This window comes from Phyllopteryx taeniolatus, chromosome 1, assembly GCF_024500385.1.
Source record: "Phyllopteryx taeniolatus isolate TA_2022b chromosome 1, UOR_Ptae_1.2, whole genome shotgun sequence".
Lineage (NCBI taxonomy): Eukaryota > Metazoa > Chordata > Actinopteri > Syngnathiformes > Syngnathidae > Phyllopteryx > Phyllopteryx taeniolatus.
In genome coordinates, this window is record NC_084502.1 from 2576922 (window position 1) to 2596646 (window position 19725).

Below are 19725 nucleotides of genomic sequence, written 5' to 3' on the forward strand. Positions count from 1 at the left end.
AAGTGGGATGTGGCTGTGGTCGCCAGCCAATCGCAAAGCACATATAAACAAAAAAACATTCGCACACACATTCACACCTATGGGCAATGTAGCCAATCCTATTCAAACTTAGGTTAAATGGTAGCCAGCAAACACCTTCCACCATAGCCCAAATAAAACTCAGTTGTTCAAGCAATTGCTTGTTTTTACTTGCCTTAGGTCATAGGTAACATTAATGGTAGGAAAAAGTTTTTAAATGACTTATCTTGCTGTCATTTTTCACATCATGAAAAAAAAATCATTTGAACAGGGGTGTGTACATTTTTTATACCCATTGGATATATCGCAAAATACATCCAGTCTTGATGGGATTTTTTTTATTATGAAAATGTTGTCCTTTGGAGATGGCAAATGTACCAGGGTTAATGCCATTCTGAGTTAAACATGCCTCAATCTCTTCTTTTTTTTTTTTTAATATTGTTACGCCAAATTCAAAACCAAACTCACCTCTCTTACGTGCATGTTTTCGAGTTGAGCTTCAGCCTCGTGCGCAGCCATAGCTAAAATGCCCGTTCTCTGGCTGCGGCCCCACTTCCCGTGAACTTGACCCTGGCTCTGAAGCATCTCCAGGAGCCTCTGGATGCTATCGTCTCTGGCACCCAGCGTCTGTTTTTGAGAGTCAATCCTCGTCTCCATCTCTTCCATGGTTCTCCTCAGCAGGGACAGCTCCTTGGCCTGACGCTCGTGCTCCGACTGCAGGTGGATGAAGTTCTCGTGCGATGGATCCAGAGGTGGCGAAGAGAAGCCGTCACACCCCGGCACTTGGCAAGGGCTGCAACGCCGTAGCGAACTGGGGCTGCAGGGGACGGTCGGGCTGCGCTTCGGCCCGGGATGAAGCGTGCCGGCTGGGCTGACTCTCTGTGTAGCTACTGGACCGGCACAGCCGTACCCAGAGCTGTGAACGATGACGTTGGCTTCCTGTCTCCCCGGATCATATGTGTTGGACGGGCTCGCTCTCGGGCTGTTCTTTGGTCCGGGACTATGGAGATTGCTGGGACTTTCTCGAGGACTGTGGCCAGGACTGAGCCCTCCTCTGTGGTCCTGGTCCGTGCGGCTGTCAGGACAGGAACCGGATGTCCCTTGCTGTAGGCGGCTGTTCAATTCCCTGTGGGCCCTCAGCTCCTCTTGGAGCTCCTGAACTGTCAATGGAACCTGTTAGAAATTGGACAAGGGAAACAAAACTTTCTTTTGTCATATTCAAGTATTTGACCGAGTACGGGGATTCTCGAGCACATGCATGAAGCCCAAACACAAAGTTGCTTTTTTTTAAAAGCCTGAACTCAAAGATTAAAGCCACTTGTTGATTATTTTGTCCTCAAGGGGGCGTCACTTCATTTCAAAACACCAGGCGATTATGAGCGTGTGATTGTGAAGAGGGCCAGTCAAGTAAGAAGTTAACAGAGTGTTGGTGAAACATTCATACTTACGTTTACAAACCTAGAATAGTTAAGTTAAAATATAATATTGAGAAATCGCAATTTGATGTCATCAATCAACCTGATATATTGGAAATTATCTGTTGTCCATGGAGAGAACTCACGCAAGCGAAGGTAAGGCATGCAAGAGCCACACTAATCCACGTACATTATTAAGAAATATACAGAAGGTATCTTAAACAGACTGTCAAAATGAAAACTGCCATAAAAAAAAAATTATATTGCCGTGAATATTCATACTCTTCTACTCTCGTATGCAAAAGGTAGGTGGCACCAAGGACACACATGCAAACTCAATATGTACACAAATACAAACAGATGGTTAGGTGGGAGTCTGTTTGGCACAGCTGATGGAGAAAGTGACATTCCTTATGCAAATGAAACTGTTCTGATGTCAACATCTTTGCAAGGTAACTCAAAGGATGAAATAAAAACAAAATGAATCATCCACAGTGGACCAGTGAAGGGGATTAGTATCCATTAAAGAAATTACAAAGTATGTATTTTCCTACATTAGAAATGGCAAATCTCAAACGTATATCAAGAATAAATTAGAGCAAGAGTTTAAACATTTGAGGGAAAACTATGGGGGGGGGGGGGGGGAAATGTATAACAAAAAAATTGAAATAAGACAAATACGTGCTGCGTTTTGCAAATCTGCCTCATAGCAAAAAAAAAAAATGTGTTGAGATGTGGGTATACAAATCTTCGTTTGGGCCTTTTTCTGTGGAGAGTGTTTGACCACCCTCTGCTTGTTGTCTACGGGTACTCCAGAAAAGTGTCAGAAAGGTTCCAGGACTGGCATCACAAAAGATATATTTCAAACCCAAGCTATGCTGGTTTTTTTCCCCCTTTAATATAATAATCCCAGAGTACATAAGTGTGACTACAGCTCTCTTCAGTCATTTAACCTTTTCCCACATGCTTTTATATACAAATCCTGGTGTCCTACAGACAAATGTACTAATTTCCCAAGAATTATATTTTCACTCTACATCGTATCAATGTCAAATATTGTTTACACCTTCTCGTTTCGAAAACATGCGCGCCAGTACAAGTATGAGTAGGTGCAAACGCAGAGGTTGTTGCCTAGGTAACAAGATCTGATACAAGTCAGCCGACGCATTCTAATCAGATCGATCACAAGAGCAGAAATGAAGATTCTGCGTTTGCGTGCTCAGTTGTCGTCCTTATTAATCGCAGCGGGTTTGAGTTCCGATTTTTAACCGCTGAAGTGGTAGTTTTAGGTGCTTCAGTCATTTCACATATTTTGCCTTCAGCCTATTTTGTAAAGATGTGTTGCCGTGCGGTACAACGAAATCATGACAATAAAGATGCACTGTAAATTAAACATGAGCAGTCCTTTTTTTTTTTTTCATACTGCTGTCATATTTGATCTCATTAGAATGTTCTGGTGTACTTAATTTGTGGCCAGTGAGTGTACAGCTGTTATACACGAGGAGATGGCAAAGAAGTGAGTGGTAAATATCCCTTTGGACAGTTTTATATTAAGTACCTTAAAGCAACAATTGAAAAAAAAAAAAGTAAGTATCTTCACAGAAAATACCTTATTATTAATATTACATTAATAACTGCCGGAAGTTAAAGTCATGAAGATGGCTAAGAGAAATGTATTGGAGTAAAAGTATATATTTTTATTTAGGAAATGTAGTACAGTAAAAGTCAATGTTTCCAGAAATAAGTGCAGTACAGATATGTAAAAAATATATACTGTAACACATATTTTTACTCCGTTAATTTACGAGACTTCCTTGAGGAGTAGCTGTTAAGCTGTGTTAGAGTCTGGCAAAGACAAAGAGGGCACGTTCCCATGGCAACTCAAGCCCGCAAGCCGCGAAACCATCTTTAAGGGAACTGGAGAGGCGCTTTCCTATGCAACCTCAAAGACGGGTACACAGAAGGTATGAGAAGATGTGTGATGTCCATATGAGACACATGAATACAAAATAATAACACGGATTTACTTGTGTGAACATGACTCACTGTTGAAGGCACTGTTGACTCATTTGGTGTGAAGTGCGGTAAAATCTCAGTGGATGCGAACACTTGAGGTTCCCTCATCGGCATTTAAATTAGTCTTTCCAAAAGACACGTCAATTCTAAAATAAACACAGTTGACTACAGGTACATCGCAATACATTAGCATATGAATTAGAATTCATTGAGATAATTGACATACTTAAATAAATTGTGCAACAGAAGCCTGCAGATGACTACGCATGTAGATGTGATTTATTAACTGGAAAATGCAAATTTGAGAACAATAAATCACATCTAGAGTCATCTGCAGGCTTCTGTTGCACGATTGATTTAGTCATGTCATCTCAATGAATTACAATAAATATTAGGGCCTGACTGATATTGATTTCTTAAGGCCGATGAATGTCATCTTTTTATTTTGCTCTAATGTGCCTGTGTTTAAATATAAAAAAAAATAAAATAAATAAAAAAAACAGGCTAATATTGGCCGATTAAATCGGTCAGGCCCTGATAAATATATTCTAATGTATTGACCTGTACCTTTATGACATACCTGAATAGTATCTTGGTCTGCCCCGTAATAGTCCTTCGGGGCAGAGGTCCTCGCTCCATCCTCTCGCCTGAGGCCTTTGTCCCTCTTGACATCCGGACTCCAGAAGTTGACGTTGTTAACGCTGTGGCCTGTCCTTCCATCCCTGCCTCCGTCCAATTCCCTTCTTAGGCTGTCATTTTCCCGCTGAAGCTCTCTCAGCTGAGCCTGGAGATCAGATGCAGGAGGCTCCTGGCGACCAGCCGAATCCAGCGCCTGCGGTTGTCTCCCAAACTGGTGCTGCAGACTGGAAGTCCCCGCAGGGCGAAAGTTTTGTTCTCTGCTGTAGTGGTTGGACCGGTGATTGAGGTCAGTGGAATTGATATTTGGGCTGCTGCCCACATCAGTTCCCCGGCCGCTGTAGGAGAAGCGGCTGGTGTTCCTTCCGAGCGTCATGGTGCCTTTAGGGTAACCGCCAGAGGGTTCCAAAGCATCCCGCTCACAGGAGTACACACCCGAAGTGCCGTAAGCTGCATTTAAAGACTGGATGTTCTCCATTGAGAGAGTTTTTCCCCCTGGAGCTGTTGCTGAATCACTGGTCTCTTTTGCATGTGTCCCTGCACCAGGTTTCTTTGGACTGAGCCTTGACATTGATCCTTGCCCTGCGGGTACTTTTGCAACAGGTGCGGAAACTGAGCCAGGTTCTAGCCCTGAGCGGCAGCCTGGGGTCGAAGTGGTCTTGGCCTGTTTACCTTTGCCCTGTTTTGCAGACTTTGAAAAGCGTGAATGAGGTGCATTGCCATCTGCGTCCCCACTGCTCCTTGAGGCAGCAGACAGCTTGTTCTGGGCCGGCTTGGCTCTAATATTTAAAGGCATTTTTTTTTTTTACATATACACATATATATCGTGAAATGTGGCATTTGAGATGATTCCCTTTTGGATCCTTTTATGGATTCAGTGTGGATTTGAGGGTTTAAATGGCCATCTCCTGGCCTCTCACTTTTCCCATGCCCATCGCGGATTGGATGGGGCTTGAGGCTGAGACTTGCAGTATTTAGTCCAAATAAGAGGAAGAGGTTGCTGTTGGCAACAGGCAACAAGGCTCCCAAATACAGCAACCCAACATGACTCGGTTTCAGGTACAGGCCGGGACATCATGGAGCCTTGACAACAAAACAATGAAAATCAGTCAAAAGAAAAATAATACAGCAACCCTGAATGTCAATTAATACAAAATTCCTTTTATTTTTTTTTTATTTGTGGTGTACTGAAAGATGATACATGATGTTATGAATTATCGTTAAACTATTTTTTTCCTAATTGTTTGGAAGGCATTTATCTTATAAGTGTACCGTACCTTTGAGAATTTGCCCTTTGATACATTTTTACAAATTTATACAACCTCCAAAATAGTGAAAAATAAACTAAATGGAACACCTAAAATATATCTTTGTTCATCTTTATATGCCAGCAACGAATAATAACGGACAGAACAATTAAATGCTCTTCCATTATATGGCAGAAGGTACAATTAACCAGCTGTGTATTCATCTGTTGCCATTCATATATGAAATATATTCAAGAAAATAAGTCATGACTATTGCAATTACCCATGCAGATTTCACACCGAGTAAATCACGATGCGAGTACGTTGAGGAGCTCATCAATATTACAGTATTTATACTATTTGTCACGTTTTTGTTTAGTGGTACGGTGGCTGGGAAGTACAAAACAATACAACAAATTTCGCAAACACATTTCAAGAAACAAATTAACAAAAGTTGAAACGAATTTACATTTCAGAAAACTGGTTTCTGTCACTTGTAATTCGTTTTGACTTTTGTTCATTTGTTTTTTTTCTGAATTGCCAAAGCGTTTATGCTTTTGTTCATTTGTTTTCCAAAATGTAAATTTTATTTGGCATTTGGTATTCCCCCCCCCCCCCCAATCTAAATTTGTTTCAGCTTTTGTTAATTCGTTTTCTGAAATGTAAATTTGTTTTGGCTTTTGCTTATTTGTTTTCTGAAATGTAAATGTGTTTAAACTTTTGCTCATTTTTTTCTGAAAAGTAAATTAGTTTCACAATTTGTTATATTGTTTTGCACTAGTTGTCAGTAGTGAAACAAGCATTCACAATTCACACCTAAGGACAGTTTAAAGTTGTTGTTGTTTTTTTTTAGCCTAAAAAAAGACACCAAAGTACTCGGAGAAAAGCCACACAAGCACAGGTGGCGGAGTCCGGATTGGAACCCCCAACCCCAGGACTGTGAGACAGATGTGCTCCTCCACCATGCCACCAATGGAGAATAAATTTAAAAAAAAAAACACACAAAACTATCTGTGACGGTCCAGATATTAGGATGGCCTGAAAATCACCGTCAAATCCAAACATTAATCCCTCCTCTAATCCAAGAGGATTGGACGATGGTGGTCACTGCACAACATACAACTGAGTGATTGGTTAAATCTGCTTGTCAGTCATAACGCAGCTGTCAATCCCTCATCCGTGATTGTGGCACACGATGACTTTAGATTCTGGTGCTTCGTGGGGGGGGATCTCAATGTTTGTTACGTCAGTACATTTTTTTTTTCTGCATTTCAGTTGAGAGCGGCTGGTTTAGGACTGCACGGTAACTGTGAAAGCAACACTCCACAAGTTGCACAACGCGACCGTGCTATCTCGTTAGGACAACTAAGGGCAAGACAAACAACAAGCACAATCAGTTATAACAACGAAAGCCAGCAAGCTGCACGCGTCTCACTTGCCTTTGCTTCCTCCAATTGTCGTGATGGAACAGCTGTTGAGTGACGTCACAAACCCTCGGTTAAAAAAAACAAAAAACAAAACATTTCAACTCGCCGTGATCCCCAATTTTCGCTTCATTGCGCCCCGAGCAACTCTTACTACAACTGCATGAGGGGGATTAGTTTCTTGCTCATATGCGCACGCGGCTACATGCTACACAAGTCCGATGCCTTACATAATAATTAATCTCAATCCGCATAGTTGTCATGCGTTTTACGAGTCCAGTCGAGAGCGGCGAGCACCTTCACCGGACACGTCGGCAACGCACCTCGCATCCTCCTCCACCGGTCCGGACGGGACCTTCCCCTCGCAGTCGGGCCCCCTGCATCACGGTGTCATCCGTCCGAGCTCTCTCTCTCTCTCGTGGGTGACCTCTGCTGCCATCGCTCGCAGCGTCCGCGTGGGCGCGCACTCCCAACTGTTGGCGCGTGCGCGACGAGAGAGACACGGGACTCAAAATCAGGTTTTATTCAATTGAGTTCCTTATTTCCTCATAAAAATGTTTTTTAAAAAAACAACAGGGTTAAAAATCTAAATCAAAATGAAATTGTACAGATTCGGAAAGGAGTAGTTATGGGAACTTCCAAAACTTTCTGGGGAATATTTGATTGTCATTTTAGAGATGATGCCACAAGTGCGTTTGGCCGCCCACGGTGGCTGCTTTATTGAGTCTAATATTTAGAATACATTTTTTGTTTGTAGATTGAATGGCTTATTTGTGCTGTGCTTTCATTTCAGAGCAAAATGAGAAATGGAACTGCATGAACTTCAATTTGGAAAAATTGGGGTGTTTGACAAATTTGGACTGGAAGAGTATTGCTCAACAATTCAGTACTAAATTGTTCAGTCGTAGATTTAACAACGGAGCTCTTGGCATATGTCAGTGATTTATGCAAGTCTTCAGCTGACACTTTTTTTTTTTAACCTTATTTGAGCATTCTTCACTGTACTCCTGCGGTCATCTTTACAGGACGGACGCGTTTTGGAAGCGATGCAACAGTGCTGAACCTTCTCTATTTATAGACAATTTGTCTAACCGTGGACTGATGAACATCAAGACTTAAGAGATACTTTTGTAACCTTCCAACCAGACATCCCAGGAAACTTGTTGAACTGCAACAGTTTTGTCAAAAAAAAAGGGTTGCTTCAAAATTCATCCTGGTCGTTGTGCAACTATAGATCCTTGCCTTGGGAATGCTTATGTTATTTTCAATAAAAATATGAAAACATAATTGTTTGTGTGGTATTAGTTTGAGCAGACTGCTTGTTTAGCCTTGGGATTTAGACGATCAGATTTTATGCAGAATTTTTAATTCCAAAAGGGTTTACATACTTTTTTTCCTCTCCCATTTAAATTACTCTGCACTGTATTTAGAAATACACACAATACTGTGAATATACTTTAACACAAATAGATAATCTTCCACAAACCTTGTGAATGCCATCACTTTCTCAAGGGTTTCGTGCTTTAGGGCTGCACTGAAGCCTGTTACAGTTTTACTCCACATACCAAAAAGCAAAATGAAGAGATGAGAATGACATTTAAATAGGACATAACAGAATAACGACGGCATCGGCAATTATTTAAAACAGCCTTTATTCAAGTTTTAGTAGAGTTAAGAGACAGTTTAAAAATAATTATTTTAAGATTGTAGAACACGTGGTAATCACAACAGACAGAATCAAATGAATATAAAAGTCATTTTCTGACCTCGGAGCACTTTTTTGCTTTGGCTTCACAATGTTCCAAGAACAGTTAAGAACCTAGCATGTTAGTATTCTGATGTCTTTTTCACAAGTCAACATACTAATCATCACTCACACAACAAGTGTTGTATTATCCACAAAGCAGTGTTCATGAAGCCATCAGACTCAGCATCCACATTGGACAAGGTGTGGTTGTTCCCCGGATACAACAGCAAACTTCACACCAAATATCAGAGTATCAGAGAACGAACAACTTATGACAAAACAGACGAGTCATAAATGCTGCTTACCGGACAGGCACCTGCTTTGCTTTCAAAGCTCTGTAATATTCAATTCCTTGTTCGTGGGGCACACGCTTGTCGTCTTCTCCTAATATGAGCAGGACCGGTGTCTGCACCTAGATCCGTGTTACGACATGTTCACAGATGAATTAAAAGCAGTTAACTCCCCGCACACAAGTCGTTAATACACACACACACACACACACACACACACACACACACACACAATCACTGCTCGTACACGTGTGGTGAGTTTGATTGGAGACTTGTTCAACATTTGCTCCACATTAGCGGGATCATGTAGACTCTCTGTGCTGTAGTCACAGCCAGCCTCAAACATGCACCTGTAAAATCAGAAACAACAGCAGTGAAGCGAAATTGCAATTTTCTTTCCCTGGGGTGTTCGTACGCATTACTGAACACGTGCGGAACATGCTTTGATGCACACTCGGGACAATAGCGCAAACACTATACCAGTCTGGGATGTCTGTGCTGCAAACCATAGAGGCCAAATTGACGACAGGGTTGAGAGCCACACAAGCCTTGTAGTAACCGGGATATTGGCCAATGAGATGACAGGCTAAGAAACCACCGTGAGAACCTCCATAAACTGCCAGCTTCTGCTTGTCAAACTCATCACCCTTGAGGACACTTTCCACAGCAAACTGACGGTAAACAACATGAACACAACATGCATAGTTAGTAAGAAATGAATTGTACAGACTGTTGACCTTTTGCAACTGCAATCAAACAAATTGAACAGTATTGAAGTAAGAATCTGCATAATTTAGAACAGTAGCAAAACAGAAGAGCCATTGGTTGCCATTGATGTGTTACTCTACAGTGCTGGTGTCAAACTGGTGGCCCGGGGGCCAGATCCGGCCCTCCACATCATTTTATGTGGCCCGCGAAAGCAAATTAAAAATTGCTCATTGTGTTCTGGTGTAATAACATTGAGATATTTGCAAGCATTTTAATTTTGTTACCAATCCCCCTTTGAAAAGAAATGTAATCCTTGAAAAACATTCTTATAGGCTCCTGATTTCAAAACTGGTTATTCTTCAATGTGTTGTGTATACTGTATGTAATTATATGAGGTAATATTTTGTTTATATGGGTTCACAGTCGTAGCGGCCCTCTGGGGGAAGTCCTAACTACGATGTGGCCTGTGACAAAGATTACTTTGACACCCCTGTTCTACAGCATGCACAGTATTAATTTTACTTGAACATCTTTGACGTCCTGCGTGCCAACATTGCCCGGCAATGAGAGGATATTGTCCTGGCCAAATCCAAGGGATCCACGATAGTTCACTAAAACAAGCAAAACAAAACAAAAAAAAAGGTATGGATGTCCAAATCATGACTTTTTTTTTTTTTTTAATTAGTTGGGGACAGTTTTGCTCTAGTTGCAACTTTTGGACAGTTTGAGACAGTATATTCCAATATTATATGAGGGTTGTTTGAATGTGTATGTGGAGGAAACCAAATCACTGACACCAGAAAGTAAAAATTAGATAAATGATTAGAATACAGTCTGATTCTCCAGTGCAACAACTGCGTAAAAAACAAAACACTACACTAATGTAATATCAAATCTTGGCATTGTATCAAGAAATATAACTATGTGAAAATGCTCTTGTTGAGCCACCATTGTCTTGAATTGCCACGCATAAAAAGGTGTAACATCATAAGGCTCCACCTTGGGATTTGAACTTACCTAATAATATAGCAAAGCCCATCCGACATAGCACAGCTGGGGACAGAAGCCAGTCAGCAACAATCACAGAGTGTGGACCGCCTACGACAAAAAAAAAAAAAAAAGAATAAAAATAAAAAATTTAAAATAAATAAATAAATAAAAAAAATGAAACACAGTTTTATATTAAACGTTTGTGCATTAAAGTCAAAGTAACAGTCCGACTAATAACCTAGCTTGTTGGCCTTCTACAATTGAGATGCGTAAATACCCCCCAAAATTATGACACCCCATTTCATCATGCGTTATCCGTTTCAGAACAATTAATCAGCAAAGTCATGTTCACTATATCTTGTGTTTTCTAAGACAAAACTGTAGGAGACCAATAATAAATACTTATGTAGGCGTGGACACCAACCATGAGGAAACACAATAAGAGGCAGCTTCACACCATTCTTCACCTCCTTTGGTTTAATCAGTAACGCTTCAAAGTCAAGGCCAGCTGGAAAACAGAAAACGCAATGATGCTCATGAAATACCTCAATTCCAATTTTAAGACGAGACAATCATCAACAAAAATAAAAAATAAATAAAAACCTAAAAATATAATTAGATTAGATTATATAATCAAATTGTGTTTTTCTTTATATTATTTATATGTATTTATATTTTTAACACCTTAATACATGATTAAAATTTAGCGCTTGCCTCGATAGCGTTCTGTGTTCACATGAACAAAAAAAAAAATCCCGGTCGACTACTAATTAGAATTTCCCTTTTCGTCCTTTCGTAATTAGACAACAGAAAGACAAAAAACAGCAACAATAATAACCACTAGTTAACTCCTACATATCAAAACATGTTTGAATTTGGGCTATAAAGAACCTGTACCATCAAATATCAAATATTCAGAACAGGTCTTATGTGCATTTTGAGCGAAAACAGAAAAAAACTACAAGCAGAAGGAATGATATTACGGTATTGACTGTTGTCTTGCTCTGAGGGAGGCTTGAACGCCAAGATCTGCCAATCAACTTCTGGCATTGTCTGCGATTCCTCCAGTGTAATCCAGACCACTTCTTCTTCAGAATCCCTGGTGGGAAGGAAACCTACTCTCTGGACAAGAGACACAAGAAACATTCCAATGGGAGACAGAACATTTTCCTTTTTGACACACAATTCCAAAACAAACACTTGAATAAAGAGGTGATGACCCTACCAGACTTGGGGGGCAGTTTGGAGAAGAGCAGCTTGCCACTATCAGATCTCTCTCTACAGTCAGCAGACACCAGGCACCCATGCCAGACTCTACAGAACACGTGAATACATTCCATCACTGGAAAGACATTTTAGACTGGTGGACGTCTATTTTGGCTTGCTTCTCAAGACCCCTTAAATTCTCAGCAACAGGGGAGAAATGGACCAGAAATCTGCATACCACTCACAAGTCAATTTTTCTCCTTTTGTTGTGGTTGGTCTATTATCTGTGTTTGACTCAGCGAATGAAACTAAAACTGGTATTCACAGTTAAGGTCAAAATGATTAGCTCCTTAAGCACCATTGAACATTTCCCCAAACGAATGCCCGATGTTTACAATATTCATATGTATAGTCAATCATCACTATGTCACCATTTTGATACATTTTGGAACATAAAATAAATAGATGTCTTGATGATATAGTGAATAGTCAGATGGACAAAATTATTATGTCATGCCATGCCATTTTGTGGCTTAAAAATACAAGTTGGTTTGAACCCACAGCTAATGAGTCAATTACCACTGATTTGTCCTCAAGGGATGCCAAGAAGTGGGGTTCGTGTCACCTGACAACTTCATCAAAAGGGACTACGCTCCAAAAACGTGGCAAGAATTAATATCACCAAGCCAAAAATAAAGTCAGACAGGACAGATGATAGTGGATGCTCATATTAAGCAGGAAGGATATACTGTACTGCAGTTTGAAAGTGTTTCACGTTTTGAGAAGAGCTGTGTTGCATCATTGCAAGCACAAAGAAAGGCAGCCTGTTAAAAATAAACATAGCTATAGTCAAAAACACAAGATTTCCTAAAGTTTGGAGAGAAAAATATTCATATTTGTGATCAAGAATAACCTGATCTCTGCAACATTGATTACTGCTGGACTGGACTTGATCTTTGTTGCTGAAGGGGACTTGATGTTTCATATACTGTAAAACTATTGGGAGGGCTCTTCATTATGGTTGGACTTCATGGTCATGGTCCTAGAAAATCCCCTTTGCTCTCATTGGCATATCAAAGCCTGACTGAAGTTTGCAGAGCGAAACTGAAAGATGGGTTTTGGAAGTTGGTACTTGGGTCTGATGAAACCAAAGGTGAGATTTTTAGGTACCCGGTATATGGATGTTGAGGCCTTCAACCCTTCGAATACTATTCCCATAGTGAAACATAGTGGTGGGAGGAGAATGCTGTGGAACCGGTTTGCTGCTTTAGGCACAGGAACATTGTTGTGGTGCACAACACCATGACAAAATAAATAAATAAATAAGATGAATATGTTGATATATTGAAGAAGAACATAAAGAAGTATGCCGTCAGTCCAGGTAGTTTCTGAGTTTTCTAACAAGAAATGACCCAATGAGTAAATCAAAACTAGTGAAGTTTATGGAGAGGCCCTCTCAGATCTCAATCCTATCGAGAATATGTGAAGGGAGTCCAAGTTTGGGGTCTGTGAACAAAGGGCAAACAAAATGTATGGTCTTGAACAATTTGCCATATACTGTAGGAATGGGCTTAAATCCATCAAGAGATATGTGCCAAACTACCATAAAAGTTTTTTTTTTTTTTTGTCAGTTTTAGATCATTAAGTGTAATTTACAGTTTGCAAAAAAAACAAAAACAAAAAAAAAACTCGAAAAAAACCCACTGCCATACTGTATATGTTGACCTCTCTGTGACCTGACAGTAGAGTATAAATCACCTCTCTCTGACCCGCATCTAATGCCTCTGATGTAATTTTAATCATTGTTTTACAACTGGGCACGGCGGGATAATCGTAGCCAATCAGAGAGAGAAGTGACAGAACGCGTGATAAAATAGTCTGTCAATCAATTGCGCACACACCCACCGCACGTGTGAGGCTCGCAGGGATTTACCGTAGCCTCTTGCATAGAAGACTATTATAGTTTCTTGGCAGGATTATTTAACTTCTGTTAGTAACAAAAGTTAAAAAGAAGGAATTGGACAGCTCTCTCCTTCAAATTAAGGGTAAAGATATATAACAGCGGTGTGATTCCTATACGCAGACGGCTTCATGGCTGAGCTTGAAAAAAAACCACTGCGTACGTCACATCACCGTTCTCACAGAGTTGTCACGTAAGTTGATCACCTCTCTTATATTTTTAATTGACTGTACATTTAAAAAAAATACAACATCAAAGTGGTAGCATTACATGTAACGTTGCGCACTCGCGGCTGGCCATAAGGTGCACTTTGAAACGGCCACAGGCGAGCAGGATGCAACGGTCCCTCCCTCCAGGCCAATTCTAGCGGGCCGTCACCAAGTTGCGGCTGACCGAAATGCACACTGAGGCGGGCACATGACCGCGATGAATCCGGTCTGTTCCTGGCTCTTTTTTGTTGTCCAAGTTTAGTGACCTAGAGGCGCTTCTTTGGGCAGAGACGGCAGGGTGTGGGGGCAGGAAATGAAATGAGGCTACGCTCAGATTTTGCTAGCGGTTTGAAAACTGCATATTATCCCTTAAAGGCAAAAGTATTGACTATGAATTATTATTCTGAATCTTAATTGTCAGGGGGCTAATTACTTTGGGCTTTTGCAGTTGCTTTTTTTCATCATTGGAAAAAATATGGGTTTTATTTGATTTCATAAGGGTGGGGGGTGGGGGGGTGTAATAATTTCGACCTGAACTGTAGTTCCACACTTAAAAATATAAGCAGATAAAAATACATTCATATATGTGACTGTGGACATTTTAATATTGACTCACTTGCAGTCAGAGAGGTGACACTCCCTGTATTTATATCCACCATCAGCAGCTCCTTCAAAACAGACAACGATCTTCAATCAGGGACATGCGACATACAGTATAAGGGCCAAAAAACAAACAAACAACAGTCTATTCATTTTTTTAGCAATTACTAATATGTAATGAGAAAGACCTTGCGGCTGCGCTGAGGACAGGCAACAATTATTCGCTGACTATCAGCTGACCAGCATTGAGGTGGCAACTGAGTGCAATAGATGCCAGCGAAGCCATCTGTACCAACACATAAATACAAACATTCGAGACTAATTTTATGAGAAAAGTGTGCATTAAAAAGACTAATAAATGTAACTTACCCTCTCCTGGTCTCTTCACCACATCCACCACCACAGAGGTCTTCTTAGTATACCAATCATACTAGACAGAAGATCCAGACAGAGGAAGTGATTCAACATATTCAAAATATACAGTCTATCCACAACCCCCTAAAAAAATTATGCTAAATAATGTACATTAGCTCTGGCAAGAAGCAGAGATTTGCCAACTATAAATGTCGTGGAACGAGCTTTACCATACACAGTCGGCTACACTGCATGTGTGGTCCATAGACAGTATTTTCTTGGTAGACAATCCGGCACTGGTCTGGGCTCAGCCTGGGAGAGGAGACTGCACTAGTTCCAGATGACAACTGCTCTAAGAAGCACAAAATATGCAATAAAATGAGTCAGCTAACTAAATTAAATAAACAAAGCAACCACACTCATATGTTCAGTCTCATTTATTTTAGTATGAGTAGCAGCTCTTGCTAAATGCACTTACCACATTTCCCTCCAGTGAGATCCACATAGAACAAAGATGAACTGACAGAGAAAGGAGAAAAATTAATGGTGGCGACAAACTAAATGAGCCTTTTAATTTAAACATCCATCACTCAATAAAATTTTATCATGGAAAAGGATGACGCGCTGTGGCGAACCGCTGTGGCGAACCCGGGACAAGCCGAAAGGAAAAGAAGAAGAAAGAGAAAGGCTTTGCGATGGTCTAAACAACTGAAGATAAAAGCATGAATCAGCACCTCCGTGTTAGCCTGAGAGAGAAACAGGCCGACTCTACGTATATTCTCAAGATGGCAAAAACCTCTCTCGGTTACATTCTTGATGTGTGGGATAAAAGTAAGCTCAGAGTAAAAAATGTCACTCAGGTTTTTACATTTATGAGGATTTAAAATTTTGTTTTAGTAAATGTTTCTCTCTTGCCTTCAAAAAAGATAATTAAAACCTCTCTTTTCATGGTTGAGCTGTAGGAAATTCACTACCATCCATGACTTAATATCTAAAATACAGTTAAGAAGGGTATTAATTGGCCCTGTGTACCAGGAGACACGGAGATGTACAGCTGCGTGCCATCTTCCTAACTGTGGTAGCTGATGCCATGTCTACTGATGATGTCCCAAGGGGACGCTTATATGGATTAAAAAGAATTGGACCTAAAATTGATCCTTGGGGCACCCCACACTCAATTTTATGTCTTGTGGAAGAACATGTATCCAAACCCACAATTTATTTTCTTTTTATGTGAGATAAGAGCTAAACCAGTTAATCTTGCTAAGTCCTCACAGAGGGCCTCCAATGGTGTAATGTCAACATACTTAACATGCAGGGCTAACTCCACAAAATGCTGATGAGAATGAAGAGCACTCACCTCCTGTTGGGACAGAACTTAAGTCCAAGTCTGAAAGGCTCATGACACCATCCAACAAACACCACACCTGTGTCACCCGGAGCCCAAAATGCCTGCAGAGACCAAGAGAGGCAAGGTATCTTGTAGATATGATATAATTTCATAACTTAAAAAATAAAAGTTGTCCAATATGTTGATACTGTTACCGAAACTTTGAACGTTAATTTACCATTGATTTATTTGGACTGGTATTTAAGACAAGCTACTGTTTTATTAGGTAGCTAAAAATAAAAAGGAAACAACATGCACATCATGATACATGTGCACTAACCTGTCCTGGTGAGATGTTGTCAGGCATTCCTTCTAACACAGAAACATTGTTACCCTCAATGTCCACAACACAGAGCACTGGGCTGCTCTTATGAACCAGTGTCTCTCCCCAGTCCTCATAAAAGACAAACTGCTCTCCCTTCAGGTCAAGCATATTAAAAAAAAAAATTACGATATTAGCCACATAACACTGAAGAGAGAAAAAAAACAAGTCTCAGATGTGCTTATTGGCTCTACTTTGACAGCTTCCTTTTTCTCTGATCTCAAAGTTTCTTCTTCATCCACAGTAGAAGACAGCGCTGAAGACTCGGTCTAAAATCAGAAAGTCAGACACAGAATAACAGTAGTATTTTTAGAGGAAAACATTGTTCAGCCCATGTGAGTATACAGTCAACTACGAATAAATAACATTATTTACCAGAATTCGCAAAACTGTTTTTCACGGTTTATAAAAATGCAAACTTGATGGCCAGAGTGGTGCTCTTTTCTCTTTATGTAAACTGTCTAAATTTATATTAATTTAAGAAATCATTCATTAATTTTTGTTCATTTTTATTTTATTTTTTAAAGAAATACTAGCTTTAAGTTGCAGTTGCATAAATAGTTATGTACAGTTTAACTGAACAAAAGCTCTTTGAACAATTTTGAAGTTGAACCACAGAATGAACTAACTCACACCATTAAAGTTTTCATTAACTAATAACTTTGGGCACCAGTAGCTTAGCAAGTTCAGGCTTGTCTTTGGAAATGCAAATATGGAACCGAGTCTATTGCATTTAACATTTCAAATCTATTGACAGAGAAACGTGGTTCTTTGCTTTTAGGGATAAATCTACTACCAAACCAGCCTTGCGGAGCTACCTGGAAGAAAGACTCGGCCTTGGGCCTCTTTTTCTCAGCCACGTACAGGAGGTGAGTCTCAGAATGGGACCAGACCAAGCAACCAAACTGCTCTGAGGATACAAAACACATTGAGGTTATTCTTTGACAGCAAGTATGTTGAACATTTTTCATTAGGAACTGGGAATTCATTGGGAGGTCTTATCATAATTTTAGTGAATCAGATACTTTTCATACTCACCATCTTCATAAACCTTTCCATGCTTCTTTAAAGCTGTGAGATTGATGCTTTTCATCTTGTTTTTACTCCAGATCTAGAGATTCAAATCGTTGCAAAAACTAAGTAGGATCTCAGGTTCAAAGGACCAGCAAAATATAGATGAACATGTAGAGTAATACAAACACCAGCAGACTGCAAGCATTTGTACAAAAGAGATGACTATGACTTTGTCTAGCTACATCAGTCAGTCACGAGCAAATAGAAATTGCACTCACTTCAAAGTGTAGAGGCGTATCAAAAACTCAGCCTTTACAAAGATACTAATGTTCCGTTTTGACTGAGACACGGCCAGAGGAGTATTATTTTAATCTTGATATTGTAGATGTAGTGAATTGGTAAACTTTCTGACCGTGTCAAACGAAATTGAGTAGAATTACTGTCACAAAGTAACATTTTATAATGCTGCAACTAACAATTATTTTAACAATATAATAACCTGTCAATTACTTTTTTTTATGAATCCATTAAATGAATGAAAATAAAATCAGCAGAACATCATTTATGATTGACAGCGCAGAAAATGCATTGACATATTATTGGTTTGGTCCGTAACATATCATTACATACGCAAAAACGGCGCTCTGTCGTTTTTGATTAACACTCAGGCCTCCTAAGCTACTGCGTTTCAATGTTGGTTATTATGGTAGTATTTAGATAGCTAGGTACTTATTAGGTGGTACCTGGTGTAAAATGGCTGAGACACTGCACTTAAATATATAATAATAATAATAATAAAATAACATTTAAAAATAAATAAATAAAATAATCAAACCTCCAAAAACTGGTTCTCCTCCCCCTTAACTGTGCCCTTTCTGACAACAGCCTTCATTTCTCCAGAAGGGGCATCTTTACTTAGCAACCTGACATGATGGGGTGGGAAGCATGCATCTATTACAACTGCTTCAAATTCACTCCTCAATGTAACTGCACAATTTGGACATACACTCCTTGGAACTCGGTGCAGTTGCCCGATGGTGCTGAAAAGACCACCGACTTGTCATCATGGAACACGATGTACTGCTTGCAAAACTTGACATTCTCATTCCTTTCCAGATCGCGCTGACTCCACTCTGCAGCAGATACTCATCATCAATGTCAGCGATCATGTTGGGATCTGGACTCGTCAAAGTGAACACAAACCTGTGTAGATGTTGCTGTATTTGCCTCCATACTGGGAGGTGATGACAGGTCCCACTTCTGCCCTGCTTAGTGAAGGGAAAAGGCTGAGCTGTCTGTAGAGTCTGGCGATCTCGTCTGGGTTAGTCATCACCTGAAAACACGCAGCACAACTGCTCAAACTACGAGCAATTGGCACCAGTACGACAATGCCCTTGCACATTTTTGTAAACAAGAGACTAGCCAGCAACTGTCACCTGGTACGCATGGAAACGTGGGATAATCAGCAAAGCCTAACCCATATCAACAAACCATGTTAGCTCAGGTATGACTGGTAAGAATACTAGTAGAAATGAAACGTTTTGACTATCAATGTGCGACAATGTTATTTCAATACAGAACTTCCTGTATCATAGCAGCTGACAATCAAAACAGAAACCAAGCCATGACTACCGTGTGCGAGCTTGGCTTAAACGCTCGATAACAGTTAAGTGAGTTTATTCTCAGAATGCGTAACTATCACCGCCAAAACCTGCACATATAAACTAGTGTGAAAATCGTCGGTTATGGTCACTAATAGGATGAGTTAGTAGGTTACCTGTGAATCCATGTCTGGACGTTGGTAGTCGCTGTGGTCGAAAGCTCACTGAGTTCAGTAAATTAAGCGCTTCCTCTTCTTCTTGAAATTATTGGCGGTTGGCCAACAACATATTGGTGCATTTCCGCCACCTACTGGTGAGGAGTGTGGCCCACTAGAAGATGATCATAAACAAAGTGTTTCCTTTTATATCATTCACAATAAAAGAAAAAAAATTAATAATGAAATAAATGAATAAAGAGACAATATAAATATTGATTCAACGGTCATGAGGCGTACATGTATGGAATTCAGAACATGGGAAAAACGTGCGTATGATTAAAACCAGTTTACAGTATGTACAGCTCGTTAAGACCATACTTTTATTTCATAGGATATTTTACTCTGTGAAAACAACCGGAA

The 19725-nt window shown here is 40.1% G+C and overlaps 2 protein-coding genes across 2 annotated transcripts in view; both read right to left on the bottom strand.

Annotated features, from left to right (window-relative positions):
• LOC133489445 (ERC protein 2-like) overlaps positions 1-7446 on the bottom strand; it is a 138971-nt gene extending 131525 nt beyond the window's left edge. The window contains 3 exon segments of the mRNA XM_061798565.1: positions 487-1191; positions 4030-5168; positions 7080-7446. Of these exon segments, the coding sequence (XP_061654549.1) occupies positions 487-1191; positions 4030-4881 (1557 nt within the window). The 5' untranslated portion in view covers positions 4882-5168; positions 7080-7446.
• Positions 7447-8391: 945 nt separating this feature from the next.
• On the bottom strand, positions 8392-19478 carry apeh (acylaminoacyl-peptide hydrolase). The gene is made up of 23 exons (XM_061798683.1): positions 19324-19478; positions 18750-18879; positions 18553-18679; positions 18382-18469; positions 17571-17643; positions 17351-17442; positions 16727-16801; positions 16491-16628; positions 16181-16272; positions 15299-15339; positions 15051-15172; positions 14836-14896; positions 14655-14752; positions 14483-14534; positions 11717-11805; positions 11475-11613; positions 10916-10999; positions 10519-10599; positions 10024-10112; positions 9274-9464; positions 9041-9143; positions 8809-8915; positions 8392-8734 (listed from the first exon to the last, which is right to left on the bottom strand). Exons 1-23 carry the CDS (start codon positions 19333-19335, stop codon positions 8626-8628), a joined length of 2193 nt encoding a protein of 730 aa, XP_061654667.1. The 5' UTR covers positions 19336-19478; the 3' UTR covers positions 8392-8625.
• Between the last annotated feature and the right edge of the window lie 247 nt (positions 19479-19725).

Coding starts and splice junctions, on each gene's coding strand:
- apeh (XM_061798683.1), bottom strand. Junction 18,470..18,552: donor TGCACCGAGTTCCAAGGAGT/GTATGTCCAAAT, acceptor CCATCATGTCAG/GTTGCTAAGTAAAGATGCCC. Junction 14,753..14,835: donor GGTGAAGAGACCAGGAGAGG/GTAAGTTACATT, acceptor GTGTTGGTACAG/ATGGCTTCGCTGGCATCTAT.